The 21,041-nt window shown below is 36.8% G+C and overlaps 1 protein-coding gene across 39 annotated transcripts in view; it reads right to left on the bottom strand.

Moving 5' to 3' along the window:
- ABI3BP (ABI family member 3 binding protein) overlaps nucleotides 1-21,041 on the bottom strand; it is a 162,489-nt gene that overhangs the window by 25,247 nt on the left and 116,201 nt on the right. For 36 of the 39 annotated variants that reach the window (XM_054187833.1, XM_054188007.1, XM_054187874.1 and 33 more), the window contains 9 exons: nucleotides 20,640-20,714; nucleotides 20,084-20,158; nucleotides 18,880-18,945; nucleotides 18,495-18,569; nucleotides 12,692-12,787; nucleotides 7,806-7,916; nucleotides 4,900-4,983; nucleotides 3,453-3,521; nucleotides 1,972-2,184 (listed from right to left, as the gene is read on the bottom strand). In XM_054187833.1, coding sequence (XP_054043808.1) covers nucleotides 1,972-2,184; nucleotides 3,453-3,521; nucleotides 4,900-4,983; nucleotides 7,806-7,916; nucleotides 12,692-12,787; nucleotides 18,495-18,569; nucleotides 18,880-18,945; nucleotides 20,084-20,158; nucleotides 20,640-20,714 — 864 coding nt within the window. The remainder of the gene's footprint in view (nucleotides 1-1,971; nucleotides 2,185-3,452; nucleotides 3,522-4,899; nucleotides 4,984-7,805; nucleotides 7,917-12,691; nucleotides 12,788-18,494; nucleotides 18,570-18,879; nucleotides 18,946-20,083; nucleotides 20,159-20,639; nucleotides 20,715-21,041) is intronic. The other 3 variants (XM_054187915.1, XM_054188025.1, XM_054187933.1) reach the window with 2 other exon arrangements.

Genomic DNA, 21,041 nt, shown 5'->3' with positions numbered 1-21,041 from the left:
TGAAGTCAAAAAGAATGAAGACTATGGGAAAACTGCTACATCTAGACAGGAAGATAGCTAGATCGAAAACTAAAGTTTCTCTCAGTGAAGCCAAATGTGTATTAGTCACGCGTTCTGCAGAAGGTTTTAACCTTCTTTTCTGGAATGGGGAAGGGTACGCCAGGTGTCTCAGTTATCACAGAATAGTCTTATAGAAGAGAAGAAACTTCATGGAAAGTTAACTTTTACAAATGCATATTACAACTGAAGAGAGTAAGGGTTTCCACATAAAGTCTCAGAAAAAACAGTGAGTATTGCTTGCTCTGTATCTCACAAGATGCATCACCCCAAAAAGGCCTATCAGAAGCCAATTAGGCCTTGCTGTCATCATTAGATGATGTGGGCTGACAGTTTTACCAGCTATAGTGGAAATGATTTTCTATTTTTGCAAGACAAATGGTTGTGCTGCAGTGGGTTCATTAACATACTCAAGAAAAACAGCAGGTCTACTTCCAAGAAGCCATGCAGACTAAATGACTATCTGATCTAATCAAGTTAAGGACTGGTCTGTGGAGGAGGCCTCCAAATAACAACAGCAACAAAAAGGCTTTTCCCAGAACAGAAAGCATTGCAGAACTGCTGTGAGTCGGCAGTGTTCACAGACAGCCTATCCTTAGCCTAATTCTAAGGTTAGCAATAAGCTCACGCTTCCTTTTCTTCCAAGATGAAGCACATTGTGGAAGGCAAGCCAGGTAATCATTCTTCTCTCTTGTTGGTACTTTTTATTAGCCCACAGCCTCTTTTTATTTCACTTTTAGTCCAGCAGAAGGGCTAACTTTCTTCTTCTTTCCCAGAAGAAAAAAGTACATGCTAATTTTTGTTTTGAGTGTCTCTTTGGTTTTGCATTTATTATTTTTCAAAATGATGGGGAGAGCAAGAAAGAATAGAGGCCAAACCTAATAATTATTTCTAGAAAAATAAGGAAGGACTAGTCTGGGGAAGAGAGTGGCCTTGCTTGTGAGAATCACCTAATTATACCCTTGCACTGAAATCTCTCAAGACATGCATATACAACAATATCTGAAAACATCCCACTTACACGCTAAAGTTAATGGCTAATGATCAAGTCTTAGTCCTCACTAGTCTTACCTGTCCTTCTCACTGGTAATGCAACACAGCCAAATCTGTTTAGTCGTGGCTGTGATGAGCCAGTGATTTTGCAAATCAAAGCTTTATGTCCATGGTGAAAACAAAAGCCATTTTCCTTATAGTACAGAAGAACTATAATTTTCAGTTAATAATTAATTTAAATGTTCAATTTTGGTAAGCTTGTGTTGACATACAGAAGAAGACAGAAAAAATATGAATGGCCGTCTTGCATGTTTACCTGTCTATATACTGATTCCTGCATGACTCACAAGGATTTATTCTCCATACAAAAACCTTCCTTTGGAAATGAAAAAAACAGACAGATTATTTTAACATAGAGAACTTGGTGACCCTATGGTGGGTACAGCAAGTATTGTGTTGGCAGAGTTCTACTGACTTACTAGATGGATGTAAGGTTTCATTTTGTCTGTCCCACTAACCAACAACATCCTCACATCAAGAAAGATGTCCACATTATGTGTATGCAACTATATAGTATGTGACTACTATCACATGGCTGGAACTTCTTGACTAGATCTTACCAGATCCTGTACACAGAGAAGCCAGAAATTAAGAGAAGACACAGAGTCATACTTCTTAAGTATCTCTTTTTGTCATGACTGACACCAATTACTTAGTTGTATAGTTGTTGCTAATCTAGTAGAATTTTCTTATCCACACCAGAGTTGACAGTAGAATTTTCTTATCCACAAAAAAAATCACTGGGATGTAAGACTCCCTTGAGATTAAAGTATTTTTTAAATGGCACAAAACCACTGTGAAAGTAAAAATAAGCTGGAAATACTGTATTCTGATACAATAAAGGAAAGAAATCAAACCAACCAGTAACAGTGTCATTGTCTGGTTTTTCCCAGTCCAATATGACGAAAGTTGGACAGCCCTCAACAGTCACCACAGTGAGGTTGGTTGGAGGATTTTGTGGAGGACGAGTAGGTTCTTCCTTGCTGCCAGCTTCTTCTTGAGGAAAATGTTCAAGTGAGCTTGTGATAGAGCATGGCACATCATCATCTTTCTTCATGTATTTGACATGGGGTGCTAAGAGCAATAGGAAAGCTGTTATTAAATATAGAGTGCTTTTACAAAATGTCGATCCCATTTCACATACTGCACAACTTCCATCTCAGGGCACCATGTAAAAATCTGCACAACAAGCCAAAGTCAAACATAAATGTTTAAAAACAAAAACCTTATATTCAATATTAAGCTGCTTGCTGGTTTTTTTGGTGTTGCTAGACCTGGAATCTACACTGCCTTCACCCCCTTCCCATTGGCACCACTGATGAAATATCACTCTGAAGGTAATAGTGGGTGATACGCACTGTTTGAAAGAATTAACCTCTGTCACAAAATACAACAATTTTTAGTCCTTCTATAGTAAAATGACACTACAATTCCATTTGCAGCTTTTGAGCGCTATGCTAATATAAAGAACTAAAGCCCATCACCACTTTGTTTCACCAGAAAGAGTAACAAGTCACAGCCATTCTATCATTAAACTTGCAGTTTCTAAAGTGACTGTCAAAATCTTAACCATTGTCAGTGGTACAGGACCAAACCTTGAAACATACCTTTGGAGGCAAACATCTTGTACTCTGCATCAAAATTAGGAAAAGAAGACTACTGAAGACAAATACATTAGTTCTAAAATTAAAACTTCTATTGGATGTAAACAATAACCCCTTGCAACAAAGGCAGTGTCTTCAGAAATGTAATATCCCTTACCAGACCAAGAAAAAACCTGAAAAACTTTTTGGTACAAAAGCACGTTTTCCTGTCATCTCACCTTACTAAACTCTCCAGATATTACTGCAACAGCAATAATTTGACTACTTTATCACCTAGTCTAGTGTATGTTACCATATTGCTAGACTATCTGAATGTCCACAGCCTGGAATAAGAGGTGAGGCATGTATCATAGGCAGATATCCCTTAGGTAAGGTGCACTGGTATTGGGGACAATACCTCTCCAGTTATGCTTGCAAGCCCACAGGAAGATTTTCATTTGGTTGGTAGAATGTGAACAGTGTGCAGTTGTACTACTGCTGACATACAGGAAGAGCCACAACATGTTTGTGGGCAAGACTGTAAACTAGGAGGTGGTAGCAGGAAATAAAGTAGGAGTCAAATTTAGTCAAGAATATGCTGATGGGTCTGCACTACAGTCCTTTCATCTGACACTAAAGTGTAACAGAATCAAATGAAGTTTTGGCCTTCAAATAAACAAACAAGATAATTTTGATGCAAGATAGGTTAGTCTTCATATATTCCCCGAAATAAAAATACCATAGCTATTAAAATCCTACCTTGGTACCTTGGTTTGCCTGAAGAATCTGTTTCTGATGTAGGACTTGAGCTGAAGATGGTTGCATCAACTGTGGGAGACAGAGTTATAATTTAACATGCAATAAATAGGAAATCTCAGTGTTAGAACCACAGCATTTCACAGTTCATTTGGCATTTTAAGTCATGGTAGACCTTTGCTGCCAGATCTGTCTTTGCCTTTTAAGGACTCCACTTTGGCTATGATGCTAAGTAAACCCCATACGTACCTGCTAGTATAAAGACAGGCATAATCAAAATGACAGAGTTCATGACTGATGCTAGATTCAGTTCATGCAATATATGCAAAATGGTCTCTAGACCTTTTAAAAAGTATCTTTTTGCACAGTACTGGCTGTTTAGCTTGGAGCTTGTTTCACGTTCATAGAATATATAGCACTATTATGTTGGCACATGGACTTCTCTAAAAATAGCAACAAAGAAATCACAAATTCTGTTTCCAGAGAGTGTACAAGTTCCACAAAAATTTGAAGGAAATTGAAGGCAAATACGCTGGTGAACAGAAATGTGCTAAAGCAGTCAGGATTCATGACAACAATGTTGTGTTAAATAGCCCTACAGTGAACAGAATCTTCTCTCAGATGCAAATACCACAATGCACCTCAATGGACAAAACACAATATATTCACAACAAGCATTTTTTAATAAATCTAGCATCTGGCTTCCTTTACTGACCACTAAGGGTCACAGTGAGTTCATGATCATTATAAGGAGACAAGAATTTCAGTGTTTCTGTAAGTCCAGGAAAATTAGAAACAGCATAATTCATGACAATATACCTAGAGCTGCATAGTTTGGCTCAAAAATTAATTCTAATTATATCCTTCTCCAAACTATTCCTGCATGGCCACTTTGAGGAGATTTAGGTCTGAACTTGTAGTTAACTCCCAATTTTATAAAAGAGCAAATTACCAACTAACCACTATGATTACCCTATTACAACTTTTCCTACCTAAATGGTTGGAGCTTCATCAGACAGCTAGGAGGATATCACAACTATGTTGAGCACTATCAGTCACTGGCAAACAATAATTTGAATTTTTGTCTCATGCAAAAAGAAACGCTGAGGAAAAGAAGTGCCTTATCTACTCCCTTCACAGGTTTAAAGTGGCCACTGAATAGTATTGACAGCCTACTAAGCATGTACTGATTTCTAGGAAGATGGAAGGGCCATCATGTTCTCATTTACCAAGGTGTGTACCAGAAGACAGCCAGATAAATTCAGTCAAGTTAGAAAAGTTGCAAAGTAGCATAAAGAAAATCAGAATCACCCCAGACAGAATACTTCTTATATTAAATATACAGTGCATCGATATAGTTTAGGGAAGGGAAGCAAAAGGAAAAAAGGAAACCTTTATGTTCATGAAAAAAAAAAAAAGAAGAAACCAGAACTGTCTGTAACATACTTACCATAATACTCTGGAGTTGCAAAAGCTGTTGGTGTCTTATATGATGTTCCTGTCCTCACGGGTGTTGTTGGTCCAGCAGGTTTAGCTATAATGACAGAAGGAGGAACTTGTGGCAACAAGGCATTCACTGTTCAAAAGAGTGAAACAGCTTTCTGATTTTCTAACAGAATTCAGATTTGTGACAACTGCTTCATGAAACAAGTACTTTCATTCAAATATTCCCTCAAAACTTATACAACAGCTTCCAGTTGGATTTAGGAAAGTTCCAAGTTGTCCTTATTGCCAATATAACCTATTCCTGAAACCCAGTAAGAACAATTTTTGCTACTTGGAGATTGTCTTGGAGGACTTCAGTCAGCTAGAATATGGCCTGGCTTAATTCACAGAACCATCCTATACAGACCGGTAAAAGGATGCAAAACAACCAGCATCAGCATTTCTCTTTCTCAAATAAAAGACCACATTTCTTCATGAGTTGTAAAACAGAATAACTGAACTCAGCAACTGACATGTGGATTCTTCCCTCAAATACAGCTAAAGTCCTTTCATTTCTACTCTCCATACAGCACATGTATTAGCAAGGCTAGGGTTGGAACATGTGTAATGATACACACTGAGTCCTTAGCTATGGTCCACATTAAGAGTTTAACCACAGAACAGTACTGGAGCTTCCACGAAATGAAATTAAGACACATGTCAAATGAAGGTAAGAAAAATACAACCAAGTCCAACATTTTCAACATTTATAACACTACATGACCCAAACAAAAAAGCTTTCTTTCCGAACTGATCTAATCTATAGTAGGTACCATAACTTTGGACAGAAACTCATTGATAGAGGCAATATTATCTCCCATAATTAAATAGGTATTTAAAAAATTATTTTAGACTATGTGACATTGCTGTTACTCCTCAGGTCTTATCACCTAACAATGAAAACAAGGTTCTAAGAGGCAAACAATCCATGGTAAAGGATGTCTTGATTGTTTTCAAAGTAGCTGCAAAAGACAAGAACTACATTCACAAAACATGCAGCTACTCCCAGATAACCACTGCATGACTGTGAAATCTCAACCCAAAAAAAGTCAAGAACTACATAATGTAGTTACCTTCCCTGCATATGTGACACAGAACAACATGGTGACTGAAGGTAGAACTCTGGTGAACCAAGTTTAAAACAACAAAAAGCCCCACCTTCCATTCATTTCTTTAATAAAGTGGAAATCTATTAAGACTCTTGTAATAAAGACTCTCTCCCTACTTACCACTAATTGCCTTAATGAAGTGGAAATTTATTAAGATTCTCACTAGAGTCAAGTTTCACAAATGTTCTGGAACTCTCTCGTTTCCTTTTTTTCCATTCAGGAGACTTTAAATGTCTGCATAGAAACCTTCCCATAATACTCATACAGTGGATGAGTAAGAAAGATGCAAGTAAGGAATTAATCACAGTGTTAATGAGAAAGAGAAACAGGGCAGAATTATGAAAGGGAAAATCCAAGAACATTGAAGCAAATTTTTCCTGTTAGTACCATGGAACAGTCTCTCCAGGGAACGAGAAGAAACTCAATTATGAAGTTTAAAACTAAGCTGGATAAAATACTAGGAAACACAGAAAAAGGAAAATCTGCTACTGGCCTCACAAGGAAGAATCAGATCATCTAACTGATTTATTCCATCTTGAATGCCTAGGAAGGTATGGTAACCGCTGACTACCACATAACCTGGCCTCTAGTGTATGGAAAACCGTTGATATTTCAAAACACTGGTAAATTAATTAGACGCTTAATGGAGAAAATCAGCATTACAATTCCCATTACAAGGAAAAGAAAATGTATCAGGTCAACATTTTTTCATGCTACAGCTTAAGACCGACAATGTCTTATGTTCTGTTGTAGCTATTACTAAGGAAACACCACTGATCAACAGCAAGTACAGACATAACATTTCAATCTTGGCTCTGCAATTGAGTAAGTATATAGCTTGTTTCGTCCAGCTTGGAGATTCTTGCTTCTAATCTACTGCACAAAATACTAAAGAATTATTTAGGTCTTTAGTGCCTTAATAGCACACAAAGGCCCATATGAAACAAATCAACAAAAGCCAACAAGAAATACAGCAGAGCCAAGATCTTTATATTTCCAGTGAACTACAGAGAGTAATATGAAGAGGGAAGCATTTCTCATGATGCTAAACATAATGAGGTGATAGTTTCTGACTACCTGCAATAATGTTAGCCTAAGGATTCTTATACAGAATCTACAGACAAAACATCTGTAAGGATACTGAATATCAGCTTCAGGATAAAATGAAAATAAAATAGGAAATGTGAAAGTTTCTCTGTACTCTTATACTGATACTGAGAAGCAGGGATACCGTAGCACAGGAACGAAGCTAAACTCTTTGCACACAAAATAACTCAGCTCGCTCTGCCTCCCAGTGCAGTTAGTTTTCTGGGTGTCTACTAGCTCATTATTTGCAGTGGTTAATGGATGTGCCATATACATGGGACACAATTTCTTTACAAATAGCCAGTTGGGAGTATGCACTGAACCATAATATTCCATATCTCCCATCTGACATGTTCAGTAAGTAACTGCAAATGCTATTAGTAGACATGAAATGTTCTTCAGGTTGATCTTAAAGGATGACTTGCATTACGCTATTTTGCTTTCAGTTCCCTTAGTAGGGATGATTTTGACATAACTAGGTTAGGAAAATAGGAAAACAAAAAGAAAACAGAGTTTATGTACGAAGACAAAAGATGTATGTATGTTGCAGAAGACTAGTTTCTAGATATATCACAGATTAAAGAAAAAGAATCTACACTATAAATATCTCCTATACCCTGCTAGTCAGTTCAGTATTATCTCACACACAATATTTGTGCTGAAAAGAGTGAGATACCTGGACTCCCTGGTTTACCAGTCACGGTGTTTGGAGGCAGAGGTTTTCTTCGCATTTGTGTAGGCTTGACAGGAGGTAGAGGAGGATGCTGAGGGCCAGGTGATGTAGTTACTGAATGACATTACAAGACAGTGTTATTGATTATTTAACCTCAAATTCCATGAAATCAGAAACCCATTACAAGATATATTCTGACTTCTCAAACAATGTTTCATGTTTGATTTAATATCAAAAGCAGAGAGATGAGGTTAGGAATTGAAATGAGTTGTATTTTCAGCCTTAAATTCTTTGGGAAGTGTGTGTCATCGAGTTTTAAACCAAGCTTACACTGAAAAAATGTAGCTAATTTTCAGATTTTGTACAAGCGCTTAAGTGATTCATTTTCTGTGTAGTTACTCATTTCTGACAATAGTAATTTTTTGGCTGCTGACAGGATACTTCTTCCCACAATAAACACCACCTCAGTGTACTTGTAATCATCCTAAGTATTCTAGTCATTCTACTCACAAAATTTCTGTTCTTTTGTGCTTTCTAACTGATAAAACTGGTCACCCTCAGCTTGAAGCAAAAGATGTAGCAAAAGGGAAATTATCATTAGGGACACTTTATCCTATGCTGTTCAAAAGTGAAAAATGAAAAAAAGTCACTGTCACTTCACGCACTGACATGGCTAGCTAGAAGCAGTTACTGTGTTATAAACTCTTGAAGCACCCAACTAGGTTATTTCAATGTGCAGTTCTAGCCAATATCTATTATATTTATGGGGTGAGGTCCTTTGATAGTGAGGTCTGAAAGGAGAACCTAAGCCTTTTAATTCACACTTACAAAAAATTTTACTGTATTTTCCAGGCAATAATAAAGCATTTTATTATGCAAAGGAAAGTCAAAGGAAAAGATTTTTCTTCCACTATTCACCTTTGCACTTCTTTCCTTAAGAAAAAAACAGGAGATATGGGCAACACATTTATATAACAAAAGACTTTTTGTACCTAACAGGGGAAAATCCTCAGGAGTAGTATAATTCTTATAATGCTGCCAATGTCAACAAATATGCAAGTTGCCTGATACTGAGTTACTGGCTACACAGAGTACCTCAGGCCCTACGTATCTGACCTTAGTTTACCCTATAAATAGAGTGACTGTGGGCGAGAAGGGAGCAGATCCAAAGACTTATTTGGGAGAGCCTTTTTAGAAATACAGTAAACAAACAGGAACATCTCCATCTTTCTCTGTTCCCTTTTTATAAAACACTTTTTTTTTTTTTTTTTAAATCCCTCTGATCAAGACAGGAAATAATGCTCTGTCTAATTTAGGAAGATGTAATGGTTTGGAAAATAGCATTTGTAGGTCTCATATTCATTCTTCATCCCCAGATGGAGATGAAAAAAATATGCCTAAAGACTTGAAAAAGGATAATAATTTTTTGTACATATAAGTCATCATACCCTAATACTAACACATGGTAGTATCCAGGATTAATTTTCCCCTGCCCATATTTAGGACATGGGCTTGTCTGAGATATTTATGGGGTAAAAACGTGGATATATTGCCTTGTCAGTGGCTTCTGTCATATCCTCTGAACAACACAACCACAAGTTATGTGCAGCCAAAGCATCACATTCAGTGGACTGTGTCACAGTTGGATCTACTGTACTGTACTCTGGAAAAAGAACAATCCCTGCCCTCCCCTTCTACTACTTCCACAACAATTTAGGTGGTCTATGGTGCTACCTAATCTAGGTGTGGAGGCTGAGCTTGTAAACTAGGACACACAATAGAATTTAGGGATTTTGTGATAACGTAGATTCTTGTTCTGGCAGTGGCATGGTGAACTATTAGGATTTATTTAATCTCAGAGGTTCTTCGTGGTCAGGAAATGTATTTCCTTGACTCTGTCACTCTTCATGAAAAAGGAGGGCATGCAGCCTCTCAGGATAGACTCTTATCACATCAAGCTTAATTCTTGTGTGATGTAACTTATTTTTTTCATTTGCGGTAAATAGCCTAAATGTAAACTTTTTCAGTTAAAACACACTAAGTTTTCAGGAAAAGAAAATGCATTTAACGGGAAAGTCAAATACTGGCTAACTTATAGCAATACTTGATTAATCAGTCTCACCTCTTTTCATGGTAAGATCATGGAACAGATCCTCCTGGAAGCTATATCAAAGCATATGGATGACAGAAAGGTGATCAGAAACAGCCAACATGGCTTCAAAAGGGCAAATCATGCTTTACTGATCTATTGGCCTTCTAGGATGGAGGGACTGCATTGGTGGATAAGGGAAAAGCAACTGATGCTATCTATCTTGACATCTGCAAGGCCTTTGACATGGTCCCACCCAACATCCTTGTCACTAAATTGGAGAGATATGAGTCTGAGGGATGGACTATTCAATGGATGAGGAATTGTCTAGACAGCCCTATTCAAAGAGTTGCAGGCAACAGCTCTAAGTCCAAAAGCAGATCAGTAAGAAGTGGTGTCTCTCAGGGGTGCATACTGGGACTAGTACTGTTCAATATCTTTATTAATGACATATACAGTGGGATTGAGTGCACTCTCAGCCTGTTTGTGGATGACACCAAGCTGAGGCATGCAGCTGATATACTTGAGGGAAGGGATGCCATCAAGAGGGACTGTGACAGGCTGGAGAAGCGGGCCAATGCAAACCTGATGAAGTTCAACAAGGCCAAGTGCAAGGTCCTGCACCTGGGTTGGGGTAATCACCAGTCTCAATACAGGCTGGGTGATAAATGGATTCAGAAGAACCCTGCAGACAAGGACTTGGGTATACTGGTACATGAAAAACTAGGTACAAGCTAGCAATGTGTGCTTGCAGTGCAGAAAGCCAATAGTATCCTGGGCTGCATCAAAAGCAACGTGGCCAGCACATTGAGGGAGGTGATTTTCCCCCTCTACTCCACTCTCATGAGACCTTACCTGGAATATTGCATCCAGTTCTGGGGTCCCCAGTACAAGATAGACATGGATCTCTTAGAGTGGGCCCAGAGGAGGGCCATGAAAATGATCAGAGGGCTGTAACATCTGTCCTATGAAGGCTGAGAGAGTTGGGGTTGTTCAGCCTGAAGAAGAGAAGGCTCCAGGGAGACCTTATTGTGGCCTGCCTTTCAATACTTGAAAGGGTCTTATTAGAAAAATGGAGAGAGACTTTTTACTAGAACCTGTAGTGATAGGACAAGGGATAACAGTTTTAAAATAAAAGTGGGTAGATTTAGATCATATATAAGGAAGTAATAATTCTTTTTCTGTTAGGGTGGTGAGACACTGGAACATGTTGCCCAGAGAAGTTGTGGGTGCCCCATCCCTTGAAGTGTTCAAGCTCACACTGGATGGGGTTTTGAGCAATGTGATCTAGTCAAAGATGTCCCTGCCCATGGTGGGGGGGAGAAGGGGTGGAACTAGATGATCTTTAAGGTTCCGTCCAACCCAAACCATTCTATAATTCTATAATACTGAATTTTGACATACATAGTAAGGCCTCATGAAGAGAGCTGAGATCACATAAGTATACAAGAAAATTACGAAATAGTAGTAGCTAATTTCATAACCATACCCAACTGTCTCTTATGATTACAGTTCAAGGTATTGCCTTACTTCAAAGTTCTAAAAGCTTAACTTTAAGCATCTAATGTCATAATACGAGTAAAAGCAGATGTAGATGCTCCTTCAAATGTATGTGCATAAAGAAAACTTTCAGCCTTTGCAAATGGCAGACTGGATTTCTTTAAATACACACCACTGCCTGACATTCAGTAATAAAAAATGCAGAGAGCATCCTTGTTTGTAGTTTGCAGTCTGCATTCAGCTACTAGTAATGGTATATCACACTGGACTTAATCTTTGTAAAGTACGATCTTCAGGTTGAAAAAACTTTAAAAAGATGAAACATTAGAACTCAGCTTTCAAGATAGGCTTTTGTCTTTCCGTAGGTAAATTAGGTGCAAAGGAAATTCAGCAGGGATTAGGAGCAAACAACAGTTTATAAATTAGTAAGAGGCCTATCTTTGTATCTGTGCTTTTAAGTCTAATAACATGTTTTCAAAGGAAAATCTAACTAAAAAGAGCAGCTGCAGCTGAAAAGCAAATCAAAGGGCCAAACCAAAAAGATTTTATTTTCAGTCCATTTTGCCAATAAAAAAGCACAGCTAAACCAGGCTCTATTCTTGGTTATGCTAACAAAGCAAAGACATTTGTACGTATACATGTGGCATACAAACACCCTCTATACTACGACTTTTCAGTTGAAACAAAAAATTTCTAAGAAGTTGACGAGAAAAAAGTGAAACACAAAAAGCCTATTTTCAAAGGCCTACTTGGGGAAGCCATTCTTCAGTAAAAATATTTTGATTGTCTTGAAAACATGATTGCAAAACTTGCAAGAAAAGTAAAACTGGTATAGCACATGTAAAAAACCTGTAATCTTATTTACTCCACTTTGCTACTTTGCTTCAAGCCTAACATTCTGATTTTCCTAACAATCCTAATATTCAACAAAACTTTCTCATAAGTGGGAGGACAATTTGGTTATGCATTCCCTCTGTTCTTCTTTGCTATGTAGAAACTATTAGTAGGAAAAAAACCCAAACAGTGCTTACTGTATTGTGGCTGTTTGATCATAAGGGTCCAGCACTGGTGGTGGTAATTTTTAATATATGGTATATGTTAGTCACTAAGTAGTGACCATGAAATATTCTTATTTTTATCTCTTTTCGTCGTATCCTGAAACCAAGAAACCTGCATTGATGAGGATGCTAAGAATTATTTTCTCTTCTGCAGTGGAGGGTTTTTTTGTGTAGGAAAAGCGGTGTTTTTATGGTTCATAACTGTTAAAAATTGCTATATTGTCTTCTTTTATTAACCTTACCAGAAAATGGCTTTTCCCAGGTATCACCATATTCCAAAGACTTTTCCACATCCATGCTAATTTGTCCGGCAATATCCTCAGGTGTATATACTTCATCTGTAAAACGAAAGGAAATGAAACAAGTACCTACAGTGCAGTACCAAGTCATGGAATACTTCTATATTGTGTATGTTCAAACTGTAGCTGACATTAAGTGCAAAACTGGCACATATGGCCCATCTATATTTTCACTGATAACTTAGTGATATCCATTATTTTCCTATTCAAGTAATAGAAAGCGGTCTTCGTCTAGAAGATTCTGCAATTTAATTTTAAACGTTATTTGAAAAAAGTATCTTTGGAAAGAGAGAATGAATAAGATTAAAAAATAACAGATGAGTTAAACCAAGATGATATGTGAAATGATGAGTACAGAGAACATTTAGTTTTCAGTATACAGAATAAAACGCCATTGATTCTTGCGAAGGGCAATGTTCTCCTTCCCAAAAATAAGATCTTTGGTTATCCTCCCCATTGAATGGCTAGAGCAATTCTGAACCAAACATATAATGTATTTGGAGTGCTGGAGGCAAAGTGTACATAAAATTCAGTTTGTATATAAAATAAAGTCCTACTTCTAAGTTACATAAAAACATTTTAAAAAAAATCCTGAAGTAAATGGCATTCAAGAGATCAACACAACTACTCCTGGTAGGGAACAAATGTTTCACATGCTGGTATTTATAGGGCAGCCAGACTGTTAAATTTATATGCTTTCCCTATACAAAATTAGTATATTTACTTTATAAAAACTCTCTATATGGTAGAGTGAGAAAATACATTGCAATTTCATCATGTTTGTGAAAACAAACATAAAAACTCACTCTTTCTCATGAGATAAGAAAAAACCCCTGAAAGTTAATGTAAAAAAAAAAAAATCTCAAAATCAATTTAATTATCAAATTTCAAGCCTATTCCAACATGATCTAAACATTTAAACCAGAGTCCTTACAGATTTATAGTCTGGTGCTCAGCTTGTTTTGAGATTAAACTAGTATTTCACAGCATGAAGCAGATAATTTTCAATTATTTTACTATTTGGCCATTCTTGCTAGGCATTAGGAATCCACAGTTGTGGTGCTACACTCAAAATGAGATTAGACAGAAACTCTACGCTCTCTAAAAGTGCGACTGAGTCTCAGTACTCCTCACAGGGGAAAATAATAGTATGGAAGCATTAAATTATTTACTTAAGATTAAAATAATCAGACCTGTAGTAAACTGGGAATGGGATGCAGGTCACCTGGTCCCTGCAACCAAAATTTCTAAACACGTCGTGTGGTTTTATATAACTGCAATTTGTCTTTAGGCAGCTAAAGTGGTTAATTAGATCTTCAGATAAACAAAGCACCAGAGTGCTAATCAATGTTTTACGTGAATGGTGTTCAAGGAAGAAGATACATGAGAAGACCAGCACCAGCTTTAAAACGAAAAATAATCTTGCTCACCACAGGTCATAGTCAGAGTATATTTAATTTCTTAGCTTCATCTCACAATAAATGCATCAACAAAATGTTGTAGAACATTGACTAAATGACAGTAAACCACCCAAGTACCCATTAGAAGTCTAATTTAGTTTTGCATCATACAGTCTCTACAAAAAAAGTCTACCTCTATCCTAACAATCTAATTTAGAATCGCATTCTCTTCTGAGTTATATCAGCTGGGGATGAACAAAATGTCGTAAACATTCTAGGTGGAAGAAGTAATTTATTTTTTTTTCATAAACTTGCACAGTTGCTCTGCCATTAGTAAAGTAGTAATGAAAAATAAGTCATATTTTCAGGGGAAAAGCTGGTCAAGCCACAACACTTCCCTGTTGACAAAATCTCCTTTTTGAATGTTTCAATGCACTTTTAAGTTAGTTACATAGAAGTTTTTTTGCGTTTTCACACAAGATGCCTGCACTATCAAACAACTTGCTGTATTTATCAGAGCATTTGCCTTATGCTAGCTAATGTAAATTGCTTATTATAAGCATTTCAACTTACCAGATTCATCCAAACTTTTACTAAAACTGAGAATAGATGTATTACTTGCATGTGTATTTGTGTCTTCTTTTACTTCTATCTTTTTTCCTGGGAATATTCACAGGGTCTGAAAAACCTTAAAACTAACCACTGCATCTTTAATAGCAGGAATACCATTAGATGGGTAGATCGTTTTAAGTGAAAAACTGTAAAAAGTGCCCTTGATAAAACAAACTGAAATACCTTAATACTTGAGTTCCTTTAGAACTTGGTTACACACCCACAGTTTCAAAAATAAAAAGAAAATAGAACACGAAGTTAATGGCAGTTATAATGAAAAACAGCTATCTTTCTCTTTCACAAGGAAAATGGAAATGTTGCTCAAAGTTTGTTTGCTGAAGGTTGTCTGGAAGCTTAATAGATCAGGAACAGTTTTCAATGGTTAGGATTAAATTCAAAGAATAACTGAGTAAGATAAGTCACATACACTAAGAAAAATACGAAAAGCCATCTCAGTAAAACGAAATTCTAGAGAAAATGGCTAAAACATGGTAGAAAACTAAAAGGAATGCTAGTCATGAAGAGGCAATCCCTGCCTCTTTCCCACAGTCAAGTTTACCACCTGGCACTACAGCTAGCCAGGAGACTGAAAAGACTGCCAGGAAACCAGCCACAATCCCATGTGCTGCTGCTGGAAAATACAAATTCCACTGCCTATCATCTGGGCCCTGCAGCTGCCAAGCAAACTGCATGGGGTGAAACATCTTTGCACTGATGCTAAGGAGTAGTATAATCAGGAAGAACTGGAGTACATTCAACAGCAGTGCCAGCCCAGCAAGGAATCAAAAGATCCAAACTGGTCTTCAAACAACAGAGTATCCGTGGCTCTTCAGCAAATGTGCTCTTCTTCAGAGAAAGAAAAAATGATGTCATGTCTAAAGGTAAGCCTGAAAACATATTGCTCCTTACAGACCAATTAAGGACTCTGATCAGCTTAGATCAGAAGTTAAGGATTCTGATAAGCTAGCCACATAAAATAATGTATCGTTTTCATAATGGAAGAAATAAATTTCTCCACTCCCCAAAATCATCTGGATATCTTAAAATGTTATCATTTCTCTAAGATATCACATACTGAAAAAGAAATTTTTGTCTTTACTCAGCTGGTAAGATCTAGGGTTTCAGGTTAGTAGAGCTCCCTCTTCTAAGTCTCTTCTGCAGACTTAGGAATTCTGTTTGCAATACATAATTGCACATTGCTTCAGAGAGATATAGACGATTTCTTTAATTGATTGCCTGAACTCTCTTGTGCAAAACGATTTTGTGAGCACAGACATCCTTGTAGGCTCAGACACTGTATTTGCCACAATACTGTGACATACCTGCTTTACAGAAGACTTGGGATTCACTTATTTATCATCAAGGAAAGTACTGAAAATTTGTGAAAAGCTGCAGTCCTCTCTCAACGTGTCATGAACATACAAAATTCATTGGGTATTTCTCTACACTTTGGAGAAGAAAGGTGTAGACTCACAGAAAGATATCAATGAGTTGCTATCTCAGCAGGGTTGGAGGGACAAAGAAATAGACAGTAGATAATAAATAAATGCCAGCTCTTCTTTAGTACTTTGGACACCAGGTTTAACATAAAGGCCACACTTGGCAGGACACAAAATCTAAGTAACAGACATCTTCAGGACGTTTCTTTAACTCAGAAAAAAAGACTTATGTAACTGAGCAATGGAAAATATTATTAAATGCATCATCTTCCAGAAGAATTCTAAAAGAAGGCACTTATTTGCCTGTGAGTACACATAGCATGCACAGCAAGCTAATAGTCTTGTGACGATTTTTGATGTCATCTACTCTAGTTCTTCCTGGCAACTGGAAGACTATAACGGGCATCTATAAAGACATGGAAATAATGACGACTAGTGGGCACTCCAACAGGAGCATTTAAAATAAGATTGCTTAAAACAATACTTTAGCAGTCACCTAAAACAGCATTAAGCACAATAAACTACATTTAACAATTTACCTGTCTACTGTTATGTTTACACTACTGATTTACTTAGCATGCATGTTTTTATTCTTTTGAATCTACAAATACCTCTGTCAAGGCTACTACTACAAGGGAGAAGGGAAAAGCATAATATACTGTCTAATGTAATTGTGTATTTGTGCATCATTTCATAATGCGATTTCAAAAGCCACCTACTCCTGGAGACCTGTATGCATTCTGCCTATTATGGTAATCAGACATTAGAAAGATCCTTATAAGCAGACTGCCAACAGAAGCAAAGAACAAAACTTTTTGACCCACAACTACTGCCGTTGGTCATTTAATACTGTCTCTGATATCCTGGAATTTGATGGGCTCACTTAATTTACCAAAAGGACTATGGAAGGTCAAAGAGCACATTTCTACAACGAAGGCCATCTGCTTTGTATGTAATACGGAAGAGTATGTCATGTTCTAAAGAGGCTATTTTTTAATTCAATTTAAATATACAACCAGCTCTTCTGAGGTTTCACCATTTCTAAAAACAGGGTGGGCTTCTCGAAATTATGTACAGGAATGAGTAGCTCAAATCATACTAAGGTCAACAACAGGTATTAAATTGCCAAAGACACTTTGGAAATCCTGGTACAGAGAAACACTAGACAGAAAAAAAAAGGAATGTGTAGAGCAGATGGTATATTGCTAAGGTCATCCTAACCTAGCTAGCACACAGCAATGGTATGGGTCAGTAGCACTGTTAGTAGCGGGTGAACAGCCAAAAGTTTGCTTTGAATATGTGTATTATTTATTTATTTATTTATATTATTTATTACTTGGAACTCGCATCATTGATGAAGAATCCCCAAATTCTGTATTCAAATAACCAATGGCTGTATTGAAAACCCCAATAGTATTTGTATTGACATAATAAATTAATGCTTTATTAAGTAAAAAAAAATACGAATCGGCATTGACAACATTATTTTGATTGTATGGAAAAATAAAATACAATTGAAAAAGGATAAATTATTTTCCCCCAACCAAATTAGTATTTTGAATAAATATTTGTGGTTAGGGATCACGGAATCACGGAATCTTCAGAGTTGGAAGGGACCTCTAGAGATCATCTAGTCCAACTCCCCTGCTAGAGCAGGATTGCCTAAAGCACATCCCTCAGGGCTGCATCCAGGCGGGTCTTGAAAATCTCCAGAGAAGGGGACTCCACCACCTGCCTGGGCAGCCTGTTCATGTTATCTGTGTGTGTAAGGATGTGTAAATCGAAGTGACAGTTCTCACCCTCCTCTATCGTCCATCAACTTGGAACTTCCTTGGTGCTGAAGTATTCAAGCCTGAATACTGCGTAGTTTGAATACTGCATAGTCTGAATATGAGTAGGTCCAACATGAACACTCAACGTGCATAGCTAGTAGCTAGCAAGATAACTGGCTTTAAGGCTTTCTTACCAAGCCTTCTGACTGGGACTTAAACAACTGGGTAATCCCTTTCAACAAAGTGTTTTCTAGTAATTATTCTGGACCTATCATCTAGAAAACATAAGTTAACAGGAGCCACATAACAATCTGTCTGTAAGTTTACACTGACTGAGTGGCAATATCAATTCATAATGACACTCAGGAACTATATAGCATGACAGTAGCAGCAATTACATACAGGAATTAACTTCCATAATCAAACACAATGAAATATATTTGGAGGGCTCAAGATGATTTGAGTAAGTCACATTCCTGTATTTTGCTTATAAGTTAAAAAATCCCCAAAACTGCAGCTCTACCTGTTGTTGGCACAATCCACTTTGGCAGTCCAGGTGCTTTTGTTCTAGCTGGTGCTAGTGTGGTTTTACTAAAAGCTGTGAAAGAATTAAAAAAAAAAAAAGGAAAAAGAAGAAAAAAGAAAAAAGGTCCATGAGAAGAAAACGCAACAGACTTTTATGTGATGCCAACACTTCCACATTAAAGAAGAAAAAGTAACATTTGCTGTGATGATACACACGGTTCTGTTTTCTTTATTTCTGATTTGGAAAGGCTTTACCTCTAGACTGATTAATTGAAAGAAAAATACCCTTTTTCCCAGCAACACTTAAAATTCCACTGAGAATAGGTGAAATTAATTAATTAATCTATCTCCTCCCCATCCCAAAATGAAGAAACAATTATTACCAGGTCTGGTCTGTGATTTATCAGATGGCTTTGGTCTTGCAGAAGTGAGACGTGTTTTATGAGGTGCTAAAAGAAATAAGGTACAGTTTAAATGCTATGTGTAAAAGGAACACCAATGTAATTACACAGTGTAATTTGCCAGAAAAAAGGTCCATGCACCAATGCGATACAGCAAAATGGACATATGAGAATTCTATGAGTTCCAATCCAAAATGCACGCTGAAAATGCTAGTCTCTTAGTCATCTTCAGATGACTCCATCATGCAGTCTGACCAGTTACATTCATGTTTAGGTTTAGGAAAAGATATAAAATATTTACAGCCAGTTACCCAACTGTATATGGATACAGAGTTAGCTCTGCAAGGTATCCATGGCCTTAAGACATTTAATTAGGTTCTGTAAAAAACAAACAAACAAAAAACCTCAAAGTAAAACACCAAACTGAGCCCCCCCCCCAAATCAAATATTCAGATAAAAACATGAAACATTAAAATATTGCTGAGAAAACAACTGGAAACATGCAATGCTGTCACTGCATAGGGCTGATGAAGCATAGTGCCTCATCAAGGTTAAAACCAGAAGCCTTCAACCTTTTCTTATTGTCACCTTTCACTTGCCAAATAATTTTGATACATTAGTTGTTACAGAATCTGTGTGAACCACACTGAAAGCTGAAAGTGTAAGCAGTAGTCACTGTCATCTTGTGATAAATTACAAACCTCTGTAACTCAAATTTTTAAATAAATAGTTAGCTATTTGATAATCAAATCTAATAACCTTTCTATCCACAACACTTAATCCAGGCTCTCTGAAGTGTCAGAGAAAATACTTATATGGGAAAGAATATATTACTCATTTTTGACATTTACATTTGGGAAAAGTTTTATGGATTTAGATCTAGTATTTTGTAAGGAAAAAGGTGGAAGCCAGTTACATCTGTGTTTGCAATGCAATACATCTGAGGATCCAATATGCAGCACTAATACTGTTTAAAAGCTTCGTATTGCCTTTGAGGCAATACTGATTAAATGTTGATTTTCAGAGCAATGAACGAAAAACATTTGATAAGGGGAAAAATAAACGTTCAAGTTATATATTTGAAATGGTTTTAAAGGTAATAATTAACAAACCCTTAAACCATACTGATTTTACTTAAGATATACTAACTCTCAATACAGCAACTTAAGAAAATCCTAAAAATTACCTGTATTGAATTGTGGAATTTCAGTTGCCAGAGCAGTTTTGAGCTTGGGTGAAATCTGGTATGTTTCATTGGGAACTGAAAGTAGAAATATTATTGCTTATCAAATGCAAATGATTTATTTTAAACATAAGACACCACAGTTGGAAGGGAAATTCAGACTATCTTTGTGCAGACCATAAACAAAAAGAGTCAGTGCTAGAAACCTGGCTGAAAATCATGCTTTTATACAGATAAAAGACGTCTCAAGACTGGGAAGATATATATCACTAGTAAATCAGACAAAAGAAGAAGAGATGGTCAGGCAATGTTTTTTTATATGACTCCTCAGCCTTGTACATGAAGTACTTATTTCTAGAAAGAATTGCATGAAAGAAAAAATGTCTGGAAAATTAAACCAGCAACTTTTTGTACATGCACTGGAATGTGACTAACAAATGAAGATGTCATAAAGATATATTAAGGTATTTCTGTTTATTAAAGTGCAAGTTTAGCCATATAGCAAAAGCAGAGAAAGTAAAGCTTTATAAAAAATAAACTGACATAATATTCTCATTACCCAAAGTCATTTTGGACCCATCAACAACATGAACTGTTATAAGGTTAATTGATCCCAGGTGTGTTGCCCTTGGAGCTACAAGAAATAAAACATTGTTCTGTGAAAAGTGAAATTAAAGAAGTTGGATTTCATTAAGGATCTGTGTCGTTTGTTTCCTAAAAACCTATCTACACATCTGCTAAGACAATTTTAACAGACATGAGCCAGACACATGTTCTGATTAGTCTGGATGTATTTTCATGCTGACAGCCAGATGGTGCAACTATTCTGCTGGTCCCCCACCAACTTCAGGATAAATACCCTAAAGGTGGAGTTCTGACAGTCTTTGGTCTTATTAATTTGTGCTTCCCTAAAAAATTTCTAAAAGCTTGTAGTAATGTATTTATCTTTCAGATATTCCTC

The sequence above is a fragment of the Rissa tridactyla genome, chromosome 1 (genome assembly GCF_028500815.1).
Source record: "Rissa tridactyla isolate bRisTri1 chromosome 1, bRisTri1.patW.cur.20221130, whole genome shotgun sequence".
Classification (NCBI taxonomy): Eukaryota; Metazoa; Chordata; class Aves; order Charadriiformes; family Laridae; genus Rissa; species Rissa tridactyla.
This window is presented reverse-complemented; position numbering and strand designations above follow the sequence as displayed.